General features: G+C 33.9%; 1 protein-coding gene across 1 annotated transcript in view; it reads right to left on the minus strand.

Annotated features, from left to right (window-relative positions):
* Window positions 1–1,353: 1,353 nt before the first annotated feature.
* PSMD12 (proteasome 26S subunit, non-ATPase 12) overlaps window positions 1,354–16,165 on the minus strand; it is a 33,397-nt gene continuing 18,585 nt past the window's right edge. Inside the window, exons 4-11 of the mRNA XM_043963361.1 lie at window positions 15,909–16,016; window positions 12,742–12,846; window positions 11,560–11,709; window positions 10,532–10,666; window positions 9,718–9,830; window positions 7,816–7,990; window positions 4,396–4,473; window positions 1,354–2,253 (exon numbers count right to left, since the gene is read on the minus strand). Coding sequence (XP_043819296.1) covers window positions 2,044–2,253; window positions 4,396–4,473; window positions 7,816–7,990; window positions 9,718–9,830; window positions 10,532–10,666; window positions 11,560–11,709; window positions 12,742–12,846; window positions 15,909–16,016 — 1,074 coding nt within the window. The 3' untranslated portion in view covers window positions 1,354–2,043. The remainder of the gene's footprint in view (window positions 2,254–4,395; window positions 4,474–7,815; window positions 7,991–9,717; window positions 9,831–10,531; window positions 10,667–11,559; window positions 11,710–12,741; window positions 12,847–15,908; window positions 16,017–16,165) is intronic.

Here is a 16,165-nt window from a genome sequence, read left to right on the forward strand (position 1 = left end):
TCAAGTGTCTGAGGCCAGATTTGAACTCAGGTCCTCCTGAATCCAGGGCCAGTGCTTTATCCACTGCACCATCTAGCTGCCCCTATGTAACTAGAAAATAATAAACTATCTCAAATAAAATGGAATTCTAAATATGAAAGCTATGTTGCTTGTGTGAATTGGTAATAATTTTGACTTTTTAAATCATTACTTTGCCCACCAGCTTTTTCTTCTTTGTACATTTTTCCTTGATTCAATGATCTCAAAGAATTTAAAACATGAACATTTTAACATTTGGAACATATAGGATAGATAAGAATAACTTTAAAATAAGTTATCTGATAGCAGAAAAAGAGAAAGTGATGATTATTATTAGAGAAGCATTTGTTAAAGTTTAAAATTTTTAAAAGTACAAGTTAGGTAAAAAGACTAGTGAGTTGTGTACCAATTATTCACAGTGTATTAATTGAAGAGATAATAGATGAAGTTTTATGTCCTTCATATTTTAAAAAGAAGCTTTTTTTCCCTATCTGTGAATGTTATTGATAAAAGACAAGGCCTAACATCTAAGAAAGATTTAATTTTCTTTTGGAACCTTTACAAAATTTAATTTTTCTAACACATGCTAAATAGCTTCTTATATATAGCAAACACAGAGAAGTGAACAAATATATTTAGGATCTTAACTGATCACGGAAAAAATAGCAGTAGTTAAGCACTTGCAAATAATATGGTATGTCGGCACTAGAAATATGGTTACAAATATTAAGATATGTAAAAAGCGTCTGTTTGAGGATGAACAAAGTGAGATTATCAGTACGATGATTATAGCAGCATCTGGCCAAACATGGACCAAGTTTGGCAAATATCATGGGAAGTCCTTTTATCAGAACAATGGAAGATGCAAAAAGCGAATCTATGTGCTTCAACTGCAAATACAAAAAGCCCACAGACAAAAGATGTTTCACTTTCTATCCTTTTCACTTAACACATCTACAAGATGATTAATACTGACTTTATTTTTAGTGTCAGTGTGATTTCTTGATGTTTTAGAGCTTGCCATCTTGTGTGAATTTTAAGTGATAACAGATGTTACAATTGTGACAAATGCATAAATTTTCAATAGAATACAGTACTTCATTATATTCACACTGAATCAGAGCACTAATATGATTGCAATCTTAAAAGTATATGGTCCAGGATTATCTAAAAACTACCAAATGGAAAATGAATATAAAATATTGCTTCTAGAAAAATCAATTAGTCTCTAAATATTAATTTGGGAAATAAAAGGAAAAACATCCAAAACCAACAAAAAATAATCTGCTACATTAAAGTAATTCAGTAACATAAGATTTAACACAACAAGCTGTGTAAACATGCCAATACCATCATATGATTTATTAATTTCAAACAACTGGTCAGGACAATGTAAAAGAATAGTCCAACTGACTGAATGGTAAATCTAGTTGGTGTGTAGGGATACAGTCAAGGAGGTCTTTAACATAATTGTTGAACACAGGCTTAATTACAGAGCCCAGTACAACTACAAATCTTACATTCATGTAAGCCACTTTAAAAACATTATCTGTATTGCATTTTAATTCAACCTAATGAGTTTGCCAAATGATACATTTACTTTATAAAAACACTTACCAAATCATTATTACAATTAATTTGCAGAAACAGAAGAAACCATGGAAAATAAAAATTTTAAAAATGCATATACTATTTTTTATTATGGTTGTTAGCTGGATGAAAACAAATGATAAATTGCTAAAAAGATTTTTAACAATAGAAAAAGATTTTTGAGTAAGTTACAACACAATTTTGATTAAACAATACAATTGTATATTCTTACACCAAATGCAAAAGCAAAGTTAAACAATAAGAAATCAAGGCAATGATGTTCAAATAATGTCTCACATGTTTTTACTTATGTTTTATATTTTATACTAGGGAGTGGGGTATAAGAGAGAAAAAACCCAACAGGTACACTGTAATAATAGTCTTTATGCCCTCCAATTGTAATGCTTTCTTAAAAGCGTTAGGATATTGAGTCCCTCATTGTAGATTATGTATCATCTCCTCCTTTGCTATGAGGTGTGTGGTTTTGTTAACTAGAGACATCAGTGAATTCAGTTTCTGAGACCAGTCATTTAGTAAGTTATTTGGGTCTTTCGGTCTCTGGAAGTTGATGATTCCTGCCAACCTGTCTACTTTAGCAAAGATGGTCTTATTGACTACTAAGTTTGAAAGAAATGCTTCTGATTCCTGCAAAAAAAACCAAAAAACACCAAATAATTATTACAAACATGTAAATAAACAAAACGAAACAAAAGAAATCTTATAAATTGACAGATAAGAAGCGTAGAGTTTGGATTCTTCATCATTAATAAGCAAATGCTGAAATCCTAAGTCAGTATTTTAAATATGAATATAGACAATCCCTATTCTTATGACTTAATCATGAAAATTCTAGGGACTTCATAATTCATGTAGCTGAATTTCCAACCCAATACAGGTAATCTTTCTCTCTCATTGAAAGATGGCCATCTATTATTTGCTTACACACTTCAGGTGATTACTACTTCATGAAACAACTCATTTCACTGCTTGATAGCCCCAAATCTTTCTTTTCTTTTCTTTTTTTTTTTTTTGCACGGGGCAATGAGGGTTAAGTAACTTGCCCAGGGTCAGACAGCTAGTTAAGTGTGAAGTGTCTGAGGCTGGATTTGAACTCAGGTCCTCCTGAATCTAGGGCCTGTACTTTATCTACTGCACCACCCAGCTGCCCCCTATAGCCCAAATTCTTTAAAAAAATTTTTAATTCTTCCTTCTAATGAGATGAAATATTCCTCTTCATACCTGCCCTTTGGTAGTTTAAGTTACTGCACTATCGAACACGGGAGAAAAATGAAATCTTGCTTCCCACACGAGAGCTTTTCAAATATTTCACAATAGTTAGGTTTCTCCTTAAGTTCATTTTCCTCTGCATTGGCAGAAAAAAATGGTTCCTTCAATTGTTCTTAAGACAGTTTCCACTTGCTTCACCATATTGGTTGTCCTCTTCTGGATACTTTTTTTGATGATTGTCACAATTCCTCTTAATGTATGATGCCCTGAACTGGATAGCTAGACTACTCCATATTTGGCTTGACTTATACATACTATCATTACCTTTAACCTGTCTTAATTTTCTATTAATGCAACCTATATTCAAATTAGCTTTTTGAAAAGAAAGATATGTCCCAAAGGTATTTATTGATGAAAGTAATAATATTTTTAAGAACCACTTGGGAGTGGGGGTCAGGGGAGGGCAGGGCCAGGAGAGAGATATTTGGTGAGGATAAATTATAATTAGATTATTAGAAATTAACTTTTAAAAAAACATGTAATTATCCATTCATGTTCATTAGTTGACAACTAAAACCCCTGGGTTGTTTGGACAAAACTACAAGTAATTTAGGCTTTTCAGTCTATTCTTGTAGAATCAGTTTTATAGGTCTAAATCAGAGGTATAAAACAAATATGTCACCTGAGGTCCAAACCACTCCTGAATGGAGCCCAAACCATATTAAAATGTAATTGGGAAATATTTAACAAAATAAATAAAAATATAATAATGACCCCCACTTCTATTTGAGTTTGACAACACTGACCTAAATCACTAATCAAATTTTTAACAACTTCTGTCTATTTCAACTTCAATTAATAAGGATCTAGCTGAAGAACAGTAACTGAAGAATTTATTATTTATATCATTCACCTATCATTACATGAATGCATCTAGTTACATGACATATCTCTGAAATTTCTGAACCCACTTAACTTTCAAGTCACCCAATACATTCAAACTCACTATTGCTAAGTTACAATTTAAAATAACTATAAATAATATCCACAATAAGGGACCGCTAGGTGGCGCAGTGGATAGAGCACTGGCCCTGGATTCAGGAATACCTGAGTTCAAATCTGGCCTCAGACCCTTGATACTTACTAGCTGTGTGACCCTGAGCAAGTCATTTAACCCCAACTGCCTCACCAAAAACAAAAAAATAAAAAAATAATAATAATACCCACAAGAGTAATTTCAGCATTTTGGTTAATCTTTGTCTATAAGTCATCTCAGAAGTATCCCTAATTCAAATTTAACATATAAAAGGTCAAGTTTTAACTTAAAATTCAAATTAAGTGTGACACAGTACAAAGAACTTGAATTCAGAGGACTTGGGTTTAATCTTGGCTCTACCACTTAGTACCTGTTATGACCTTCCACAAGTCATTTAAGTTTCCTCATATGTAAAATGAAGGGATTGGGCTAGATACCTTCTAAAATATCTTCCCAATAAATCTGTGATCCTATGATTCTAAATATAAACAGGAATGGCTGAAATGGGAATAGTTGGTACTTACATCAACAGAAAGATCCAGAAGTTGAGCCATCCGCTTCATTGTTATCCTGGTATAATACTTAGCCATTATCCTAATATTCTGAGGCCATGGTAGGAGAGGAGAGAAAGGAAATAAGTTCTTAGGGTTATCCTGGATAAAAGTGAATCAAGCTAGACCTCTAGTATAATAGTTAAAAACCAGCTTAATCATAGGAAAACTTTAGATCTTATATTATTTTAAGCCACTTAAAATCATTATTTTTTTGTTGTTTGTTGTTTTTTGTTTTTTTTGCGGGGCAATGAGGGTTAAGTGACTTGCCCAGGGTCACATAGCTAGTGTCAAGTGTCTGAGACTGGATTTGAACTCAGGTCTTCCTGAATCTAAGGCCAGTGCTTTACCCACTGTGCCACCTAGCTGCCCCTAAAATCATTATTTTTGAAAATTCAACAGTAATAATGTTATTTTAAGCTCTATTTTAAACAAATATTCAAATGACAATCATGTTCTAGGGGGGGAAAGCCTTAAGTCTAGCACAATGAAATCAACTAATAAAATTTTAACTATAGAAACCAAAATATCTAAATGTTACTTACAAGTCATTGTACTTAAATAACTTTAAATAAAACTCCTTGTCAACTTAACATCTGTCAAGCAAAAGGCATAAGCGCTTAAATGTATGCATGTATGTATGTATGTATGTATATCTCTCAGACATATGCAGTAAAAGACATACACAGTAAAAACATTATCTGTCTATTCCTAAAAGTTATAAGTAATCAGATCTGTTAATTAAAAAAAAACTTTGATAGTAGAAAAAAAATAAGTTTTTCTTATGAATATTAGGAATCTGAAAATGAATTATGGTCTCCAAAATGTCACTTAAAAATAGTATTGATATCCAAAAATTGATCTGAAATGAACTAACCCCCCTCTTTGAAAACCCCCAAACTATAGAATTTTGATATAATTTCTTTTATAATAGCAATGATCATATCTTGTGTTTGTGCTGACACTAAAGTGACTCATAATGTCTGACTTTGATCAGATAAAACTGGATTGAGCTGGTTCTCCACCTTTAGTTAGTTGTTTTTTTCTGTCAGTTTAGCGCTACATTTCATGAAAAACAGAGGTGTTTCATTGCTCTTTTGTTGTATTTTTAATTCTTTGATTTTTTTTTTTTTTAGTGAGGTAATTGCCCAAGGTCACATAGCTAGTAAGTGTTAGGTGTCTGAGGACGGATTTAAACTCAGGTACTCCAGACTCCAGGGCCGGTACTCTATCCATTGTGCCACCTAGCTGCCCCATATTCTTTGATTTTTAAGAATGGATGTGCAAAGTTGTAGCTAATCTTAAAGAGCACACGTGAATGACTATCAGAAACATTGTGGCAGTTGGTGTGAGGAAGTTAAATGTTTAAAAAGGATCTATTCAAATCTATAATGAAACTGGAAGTCGCATCAAATCACTGAGGAAAGTATGGCCAAAAACATAAAATAATGCCAGGAATCAACAAATTACTGATCAAAACAGCCTGATTATTCCTCAAAAAACAAGTACAGAATTTTGGGGGAACCAGGCAGCTGGAGGGGTTATTACTGATTCCTTTATAATTCAGTGTTAAATATCCTGAAATTGGAAGACTATCCAGAAGACGAATAAACCACCTAATCACTGCTATGAATAAAAACCAATTATTATAGGTAAGACAATAGAAAGACTGAACTAATTAAGACTGGGGAAAATAGTAACTTTTTACTGATGAAACTCACTTTTTCTTTCAAAGCTATAAATACTTAAAACCACTGTTGGAAGTAATAAAGGTGAGCCTGTAAGATCTAGGCATCTTCATTAGATTATAAAACATCTACCTCAAACAATGTTTTGGGCATATCTTTCAGTATGACAGGAAGTTGTCATCATTTAGGGAATAATTAACTCTGATCAATATGCTAAGAAGCAAGACTGTTCCATAATTATAGAAATTTCCAAAGAAGACAGAGTATTTCAACATGACCTTGCACAACTATCACGTCACAAAAGATTAAGAAATTTGTCCAAGAGATAGAGATGAACACACTTCACTGATGTGAGAACTCAACTGACTTAAAGCCCATCAAAAATCCTTGGGCTATAATCAAGGTTATATTCGGAAAACTGGACGATTTAAAGGTATATTTAATATGCAAAATGATAAAAGTAAGGTTTCATGGAAGAATCAAAGATAGTAATACAATTTTTAAAAAAATTTAAAGCTGTAAAAAAATTTATAGTTCACTGTTTAAGTGAATGTTTTTGTTCTAGTTAATATGTATACCACTGTGCCTTTTTTACTTCATTTTAAGATAACTTGACAATAAAAATTTCCTTTCCCATTTCGTTTTCTTGTTTCACAACATGAAAGTATTTTTTTGAACATCACATAATCACTTCCCCATTACTATCTTTAGGGTTCATGGGATACATTTCCAAAACATTTATTAAGGATGTACTATGTACATGATAGTATTTTATGGGCTGAAGATACAAAAAAAAAAAGAAAAATTACATACAGTTCCTGGTTCTCTAGGACCATAGTACGCATATGTACCTAACCCAGAATGATAAAGGTCTAAACAAATATGATAGGAAAATAAAAAATACAGGAAAGACATATACAAAGATGAGCCTAATGAAATAATATATATAATCTAATTTGTAACAGACAGCACAAAGGAGATTAAAGTTTTTGGCTAAAATATATTATGATTCAGGGGCAGCTAGGTGGTGCAGTAGATTAAAGTACCAGCCCTGGATTCAGGAGGACCTGAGTTCAAATCTGGCCTCAGACACTTGACGCTTTCTAGCTGTGTGACCCTGGGCAAGTCACTTAACCCTCATTGCACCACCAAAAAAATAATAAAATATATTTTGATTCTAAGAGGCTATGAAAAAGAGAGTCCATGATCTGCACCTGAAATCTATATCAATGGGCAGAGATATAGTCATATCTACAAGTCTATCTATCCGTTCTTAAGGAATATTTCTCTATTTTAAATTATGTGGATTTTGAGAGTCTGGAAGAAATCCCTCCCAAAAAGTTACTAAAATAGTTTTAGGTTTTAAAGAGTCAAAAAAAAAAAAAGAATAAAGAATAGTTGAGATTAACATAAGGATGTTTTCAGGAACAAAAATAGATCATTTGAACATCCAATAAACTTTAATACATTACCATCACACAAGGTGAGGCTCCTAAAATTATAACAGAAGTGAAGCCTGTCATCCAATAAAAACTTACCAAACTCAAAATACTAAACATTGTAGCTGAAACTTAGTAAGGGAGAAGACGAGCTAACACAACTCATTTTTCTCTAAGACCACACACACAAAATCTGTAATTCATTGGATAAGAATTAGAAGTCACTAAATCTATTATATAGGGTGAAAAAATCACCATGTACTTACATGTTCCACAACCCTGTTTTTCAAGTCTTTCCATCTTTTTTCACCTTCTTCAGTGTAACCAAAAACATCTGTTGCTGGACTCTCAAGAGAACCTTCTCTTAATTCCTTTCCATAATCCTCAACTAGTGTGGTCCAACGCATTAGTTCCATAGTAGTAAAAAGTTTTAAAAGATCCCTGTTGATAATTTGAACCGTTTATCATTTTAAACAACAAAAAATTACCTTTGGTAGACTGAGGGCAAGCCCTCTAGTTTTAATAATATAACAAACTAAGAAACAATCAAGATCATTCTACTTATTGGGTTTTTATTCATTAGAAAATATAAATTGTTACTTATTTTTCAATGTTTCTATGAAGAGTTTTTCCCTATTACAATAGTTGGCCATAACCCTTTTTATTCATGAGTTTTCCTATACCAACTGTTACTATAAATGCAGTAGATATTAAAGTCAAGCTTTAAGTTTACAGAAAAAAAATATCTATTTTTATAGATCTTTTATTAGTGTGTATTTCAGCATATCACAAACCCTGTGAAAATATCAATTGCAAATTTTAACTAGTTAAATAAAAGTCCCTAAAGAGCTCTTGAAAGTTATTGACAAATAGGACCCAAAGAAGTATCTTATCTTTTTATATTAATTTCTATTGCAAAGTTCAAACATTTTATTGTCTACTTACCAACACTGAGTAAAGATACATGAGTGTTTTATTTTCTAAAACATTTAAGTATTTTCAATGTTTACTTCAGAAAGATGGTTAAAACACTGCTATTTTGTCATAAGCCAATTCTTTTTTTAAATGGTGTCCAAAAAAAATGTAATTATATTATAAGAAATGAAGACTAGGAAACATTCAGAGAAATATGGGAAGCTGAAAGCATGAACATGGGAAGAGAATATGAGAGGCAGAGAGAATGATGCAAAAGCAAGAGAACAATACTTTATGTGATGACTACAATAATGTAAGTGGTTAAGAGGTAGCTGAATTTGGATTAACTTCAGTGTTATTCACACATTTTTAAGTCATGTCCACCTCTTCATGACCTTTTCTTGGCAAAGATACTAGAGTAGTTAGCCATTTCCTTCTCCAACTCATTTTACATATGAGGAAACTAAGGCAAACAGAGTGAAGTGACTTGCGCAGGGTCACAAAGCTAATAAGCACGTGAAGCCGAATTTGAACTCAGAAAGAGGAGTTTTCCTGACTCCAGGCCTAGCACTCAATCTAATGTGCCACCCCGCTGCCCATTAACTTCAGTAAACAGTCTTGATTCTGGAGAAGAAAGGACGTAATGCACTTCCTTTCTCTTGACAGAAGTAGGAGAACTGCAGGTATGGAATACATCATATACTACTTTGTTACTTAGTTGAATTAACTATTTTTTGTTTTGTTTTGTTTTGTTTTTTTGGTACAAGGGAGTGTTCAGTGTAGGGGGAGAGGCAAAGAAGGGAAGATAATTATGCAATGACTTATGTTATTTTAAAAAGTCATCAATTTTTTATTTTATTTTTTTTGCGGGGCAACAAGGGTTAAGTGACTTGCCCAGGGTCACACAGCTAGTAAGTGTCAAGTGTCTTGAGGCCGAATTTGAACTCAGGTCGTCCTGAAACCAGGGCCAGTGCTTTATCCACTGTGCCACCTAGCTGCCCCCAAAGGCCATCAATTTTCAGGGACAGCTAGGTGTTGCAGTGGAAGGAGCACCAGACCTGGAGTCAGGAGGTCGTGAATTGAAAGAAATTTACTAGATGTGTGACCCTGAGCAAGTCACTTAATCCTAATTGCCTCCCCCTCTCCTCACAAATCCATCAATTTTTTAAAAAAGGAAAATAAAAACAAAAACATACCAAAATAGTGTTCCACTAAGTGTGAAGGCACAGCATACTCTTAGAAAATATACTTACTTATACTTGGGAATTTCTTCTAACTTTTTGTCACTGCTTATTCGGTGAACCAAATCTGACTGCTCATTGTCAAAGGGGGACAGAATAACATAAAGAACTACACTCTTCAGAGCCTAGAAAAAGTAATTGAATAAGTCCATAGGTTATATACAAGTTAAACTATGGCCACAGGTTACATACTAAATATGTACAATTCCACATTATATACATGACTTACTAAGTAGGAACTGACATTCTGGAACGGCATTTGGAGATTATTCTAACTGTTTAGTTCTTATGCAGTATTTTAACATGAAATTTAATACTTAGTTCCAAGGGGATATTATTCAGTTTTTTCTTTTTCAAATATTATCTGTCTATAATAGATTTTGTGATTATCCTTTGGATTTACCACAAGAACCAATTGGTTTATTTTAGAACTCTGAGGAAAAGTTTATTTAAAAAAAAATTAACTGTATAAACAATATTGTGGAGAATATATCCAATTTAAGAACATTTTAAAAAGACAACTTTATAGGAATTAATCATATATAAATGGATGCTGCCAATTACAATTTGATGAAAGCTGTGCTAACAACTGAGTCACTGTATATATGTTGAATAATAAAATTTTATTTCTTTAAAAGTAGGCCATGATAAGACAGGCTATTAGATGTTAGTCTGAATCAGAAACTATCACATAATTTCATATGCAAATCACCACCAGATAACTGCAGAAAAAGCAATGAAAGGTTAAAATAAATCTCTTCTAAATAAGCTAAAGATTCTAACATTTCCCAACATATAGCAATACAATTTCACACAATATTCTTACTTGCTGCCACTTTTCACTTTCAGCCTGGATGCAAGGAGTATCATATATAGCTCTGTAGTGTTTACAGATGGACAAATAGGAACCTTCATGTTGATCCAGTTGAATCATTAAATTATAATATTTCAACTTTAACTTCTGGGGGAAAAGAACACCACAATATGTGAGATTTCATGGCCTATTCTGATGGAAGACATTTAAAAGTTAAAAATGTAAGAATACGGGAAAATAATCTTCTAACCAAGAATAGCTTGGAAGGTCAGAAGGAGGGAGCTGCTGTGCTGATACAGGAGTCGAGCCCAACCCCACAGTCACCCTGACACAGATCCAGTCCCATTAAGGCCTCATCAGAAAAGCAGACCCCCAGAGCCTCTGAATCAGCTGAAGCTCCAGTGTCATCTGAAACTAAGCTCACAGACTGGTGAGTGGGCTGAGCCCTGGGCAGGGGGGAGACTACAGGGGTCTATGCTGGTGCTAAGGCAGAACTTGGATTTTACACCCCTGCTGAGAACCAGGAGGTAGGCTCCAGTAGAAGTGGCCCAGGTGGGGGAGGTGCACAGGCTTGTCCTTGTCGGAGCTGAAAACCACAACATACAAAGCTAGTTGATTAGCAAGTTGGTCTGGGGTCATCTAAAGACCAGGGAACAAGCCGGGCGAGTGAAGAACCTGATTCTCCTTAAATCATACCACCTGGGACTTCTTAAGCTTGGGATACTGCAGCCTGGAAACAGTGCCCCACTTTAAGGAGCTAAAAGTCTAGTAAAAGAAAGGCAAGATGAGCAGACAGAGAAAGGTGAGGACCATAGAAAGTTTCTTCAGTAACAAGGAAGACCAAGGAGTACCCTCAGAGGAAGATGTCAACATCAGGGCCCCTATATCTAAAGCTTCCAAAAAAATACGAATTGGTCTCAGGCCATAGAGGTGCTCAAAAAGGACTTTGAAAATAAAGTTAGAGAGGTAGAGGAAAAAAATGGAAAGAGAAATGAGGGTGATGCAGGAAAGACATGAGAGAATATGGGAAAATAACTTACTTCTGTATTTTCTTCTTGAAAGAACTTGGTGTTAATTTTTTTGCTGATAATCTGAGTACGAATGTAATCCTTCACAGCTAGGCAAAGTCTCATTTGCTCCAAGATAAATTCCACTCTCTCTTTCTTTTCCATGGACCCATAGGTTTCCACCTGGGAGATGAAGTAATTTTCCAGATAAATCTGTAACTACTTGGTAATGTTTATAAAAGATAACTATTTAGTGATACTTTAAAAATATATAATTAAGAAGGAACAGACAAAAATAATTGTCCTCACCAAATAATATTTAGGAAAAGCTCCTCAAACATATGAAATTGTGTTGGGTGCTGAATAAAATTAAATTATTCATGGTTAGCTATAGCTATTTATATGCTACAACATGAAAACAAAGATACCTTTAAATCTAAATAAAAATAGTTGTTCAGACAAATGAATTCATATAGTTCACAGGACATACAGCATTTTAAAAGCTTTAGTCAAGCATTATTTACATTAATGGAATTTCCAGAATTATCTAAATCATCTAAGATGAAATAAATTTCTAATGTGGACATCTGACTTATGTGATTACTACAACTTCTCTGTGTGTCTGTTCTTTTGTTCAACAATTATTTAATTAAATTCTAAATGTATGCACGTATGGAGATACCAAGATAAATGAGACATGGTCCATTAAGGACCTTAAAAACACTGTGTTGATGAATGTAAAATTTAGCAGAACCACACTATAACCAAGAAGCTAGGAAAAGTACCTACTGCTGGATTAAGATACCTTGCCATTTTGAGGCCTTGTGCCACATAACTGAATTTTTTTTTCACATAACTGAATTTAACCAATATTAGACTATAATTAAAATACCAAGCTAGTACTCATTATAATTTAAGTTAAATTTCAGATGTAGATTCCAGAGGAAGAAACAGCACATTACCTGTGCCACTGAAATCATCTATTCCATTTATGTAGAATTAAATGTTCAAGTGATCTCAGAACTAAGGTTAATTTGTTACATTTGAAGTTTCTTTTCAAAACTTGCTTGGCAGCTAGAATTTGGTTGAAGTATAATTTATAATTGTACACTTTACTGCTTCTTGATTTGATTAAATTTCACACCTTGTTGCAAATCAATCTTATTCTTGGTAGCTGAGAAAAGAGGCTAACACTTTAATATGGGTTAACTTTACCTGCAGTTCTTGCAAAATGGATGCTGCCTCTTTGACTTCACCACTTTGTTCTTTGATTGTTGCTAGTGTTTTAGTCAATCGAGCACGTTCAATTTCTACATAAATCTAGAAATACAAGGAACACTTGCTGGAAAAAAAAATCTTCCCACAGAAATGTGCTAAAATTTCAACATACCTAAATTAGCCTATTATCCAAAATGAGTGTAATAAAATTCAACTTGAAGATAAAATCACCTTGCTTATTAGGTATATCCCTTTTTATAAAGTAACTATAAAAATGCTTAAAAGAGAATGCACCTTGATGAACACTTTCAAATGTCTTACACTTTTATTAAAGCTATATAATTATTTGGGGTGTCCCAAAACATTATCTGCTATGAATGTTCATTAAAGACAATAATTTGGTTGTGTTTCAAATACCACTGCTTCAATACCAGTTTCAATGGACCTGTGAATCTTAACAATGTTTGTCTTCCCTTTACTGGAATAGATCACAATTGATCTATGCCTTCTTATCTCATTGTGATTAATTTCTATGTTCTCCTTTTTTATTTTATTTTTGTTTTCTTTTTATTGGGGGGGGGGGGGTTTGTGGGGCAATGAGGGTTAAGTGACTTTCCCAGGGTCACACAGCTAGTTAAGTGTCAAGTGTCTGAGGCTGGATTTGAACTCAGGTCCTCCTGAATCCAGGGGAGGGTGCTTTATCCACTGCGCTACCTAGCTGCCCCCTATGTTCTCCTATAGGAATGTCCTGATGTTCTGGAGACTTTCTTCTACCTGCTCTAGTACTGCAATGTTTACCTGTTATTTCTTGCTCTCATGAAATCATTAGCATACCACCTTTTTCTTTCTTTTTGGGGGAGTGGGGAAGGGGGGGGGCAGATGGCACAAGGCAATAGGGGTTAAGTGACTTGCCCAGGGTTACACAGCTAATATGCATCTGAGGCCAAATTTGAACCCTGATCCTTCTGACTCCAGTGCAGGTGCTCAATGTACTGTACCATCTAGCTGCCCCTCAGTTGTTATAGCTTTTAAACAGTAATACTTCTAATAGGCATAAATACCAAATAGGCCAAACACAAAAGGAAAGGCTTCACATATACCAAAATATTCAAAGTGGCGTATCTGTTATAGAAAAAAGTGACAACACAATGGATGGTTACAGAATAGTGAATGGTCAAACAAACTATGGAATATAAACTAGAAGGACAAGTATGAGTTATTCAAAGGAAACATAGGAAGACATATAAACTGAGGCTGAATGAAGTAGGCAGAACTAGAACAGTATAAAGAACAACTATAAGATAAACGCAAACACTAAAAAGAAGCTGAACTCACTGCAGTTACTGAAGTTGGTCCTGGGAAACAGATGAACAAACATACTTCTCTATCTGCTTAGTAGAGAGGAAAGGGAATAGGCGTACAGATGTTACTTATACTATGAGATGATATTGTTTGTTGGTTTTGTTTAACTGATTTTCATTGTTTCAGGGAAGGGTTCAATGGGGAACAACAATTTAAAAATAAGAGACATGAGAAATTTTTTAAAAGGGGGTGAAGGGGTTTATGCTGGGTAGGCATTATGGGATCATGAATTGCAACACACAATTTCCTAAATGTACCCCAACTGTTCTCTTTATCTGAGCAGTTAGGTGGAACAGTGGATAGATAAGAGCACTGGGCCTAGAGTCAGACCAGAATTCAAATCTAATCTTAGATGCTTATTGGCTGTGTGACCCTGGACAAGTCACTTAACTTGTTTCTCAGTTTCCTAAACTGAAATATGGCACCTACTTCCCAGATTTGTTGTGAAGATCAAATGAGATATTTCTCTAAGGCACTCAACAAAGTGACTGGCATACAGTAGGAACTTAATAAAAGTTTGTTCCCACTCTCCTTCCCCCTTCTTCCTACTATTCTAGTTAAAACTCATTGTCTGATTCTCAATGTACCTATCCTAGATATATGGTCTTAAGTACTAATTCAATGACCCAGCTATCATAGTTTAGAGACTATTCATTTTAAAATTTTTTTAGTTTTTCCTGTACAGACTCTATTCTTCATAATAATATAATAGCTGACATTTATATTATGCTTTAAGCATCTTATAAAGTGTCTTACATACATTATTGAATTTGTTCTTTAAGAAATTTGTCACTTTGTAGCAAACTGAGTAAGGAATCTCCACAGTTATCCAGGCCAGAACTCAGATAATACAGTCCACCACTGGGCCTGCACTTCCAAATGAGACAGTATCTGCAAAGTGTTTAGCACAGTGCATGGCTCAGAGTAGACAATTAATTCATGTTCCCATCCTCCCTTTCCACTATCTGAGTGAAGCCTTTCCAAATTGGAAAGCTCTTCCAGAGCTTGCGGTCCACCGGCATAACCTTCAAGAATCTAGGCTCACTTTCATGCTAGGTATTTATAAAAGAAATGGTTCAATGAGAATCAACATGCGTTAATGGTACAAATGATATAAAAGTGGGAGGGATAGCTAACACACTTGATGATAGTGAGTATCCTGAAAAACCCTGACAGTCTACAGCACTGGACTGAATTTACTAATATAAAATTCAACAGGGATAAATACGATGTTTGTACACTTATACCTCAAAAATCCACATTATAAATACAATATAGGGAAAATGTTGTTAGACAACAATATGCCTGAAAATGGCTTGGGGTTTGTAGAGGACTGCAAACTCCATGAGTCAACAATATGACACAGTAGTTAAAAACCCAACCCAACCAAAAACCAAACAAAAACCCAAAACAAAACCCCTAATGCAATCTTGGGTTAAGAGAGGAATAGTTGGGCCAAGGATACAAAAAGAAAGTCAAAATACATTTTTTACTTAAGAACAAAAATAATTCCCACAAGATTAAGGTAGAAAGGAATTGTCTGCATTCACCATTTCATATTTGTTCCTTTTGGAGAGGTAGAAAAGTCAAGAAAAAAGAACATAACAGGAAAATACTTGATTGCGTTTTTATACTCAAATAGACAGGTGAATTAGAAGGGATGACTAGTCTTTATTTTAATATTCCCACATATAGAGACGGGATCACACCCAGAATCTTTGTAACAAAAGTCCCTCAACTGAAGATAAAACATTAGAAATCATTACATATTTTCCATATATCAATATATGCCACTAGTTTACCTTTCCTTCTGTCACCATTCGAAGAGTGTCAATTAACCGAAGTTTGATGGGAAGATCTGTGATTTCCTCAACATAAATGCAGCACTGTTGAACCATTTTTGCAACTGCCTATATAAAATGATAAAAAAAAAATTGTGCAATTAAAATTAAATAAAAATAAAAGAAAGATGTTTATTTTACTGATTAAAGTAACATAGCAAAAATCTGAAATCTGAAAAAGAATTCAGAAGTGTACCAGATCTCAAAGTAGCCAGAAA

Source organism: Dromiciops gliroides, chromosome 4 (assembly GCF_019393635.1).
Source record: "Dromiciops gliroides isolate mDroGli1 chromosome 4, mDroGli1.pri, whole genome shotgun sequence".
In the NCBI taxonomy this organism is placed as follows: Eukaryota; Metazoa; Chordata; class Mammalia; order Microbiotheria; family Microbiotheriidae; genus Dromiciops; species Dromiciops gliroides.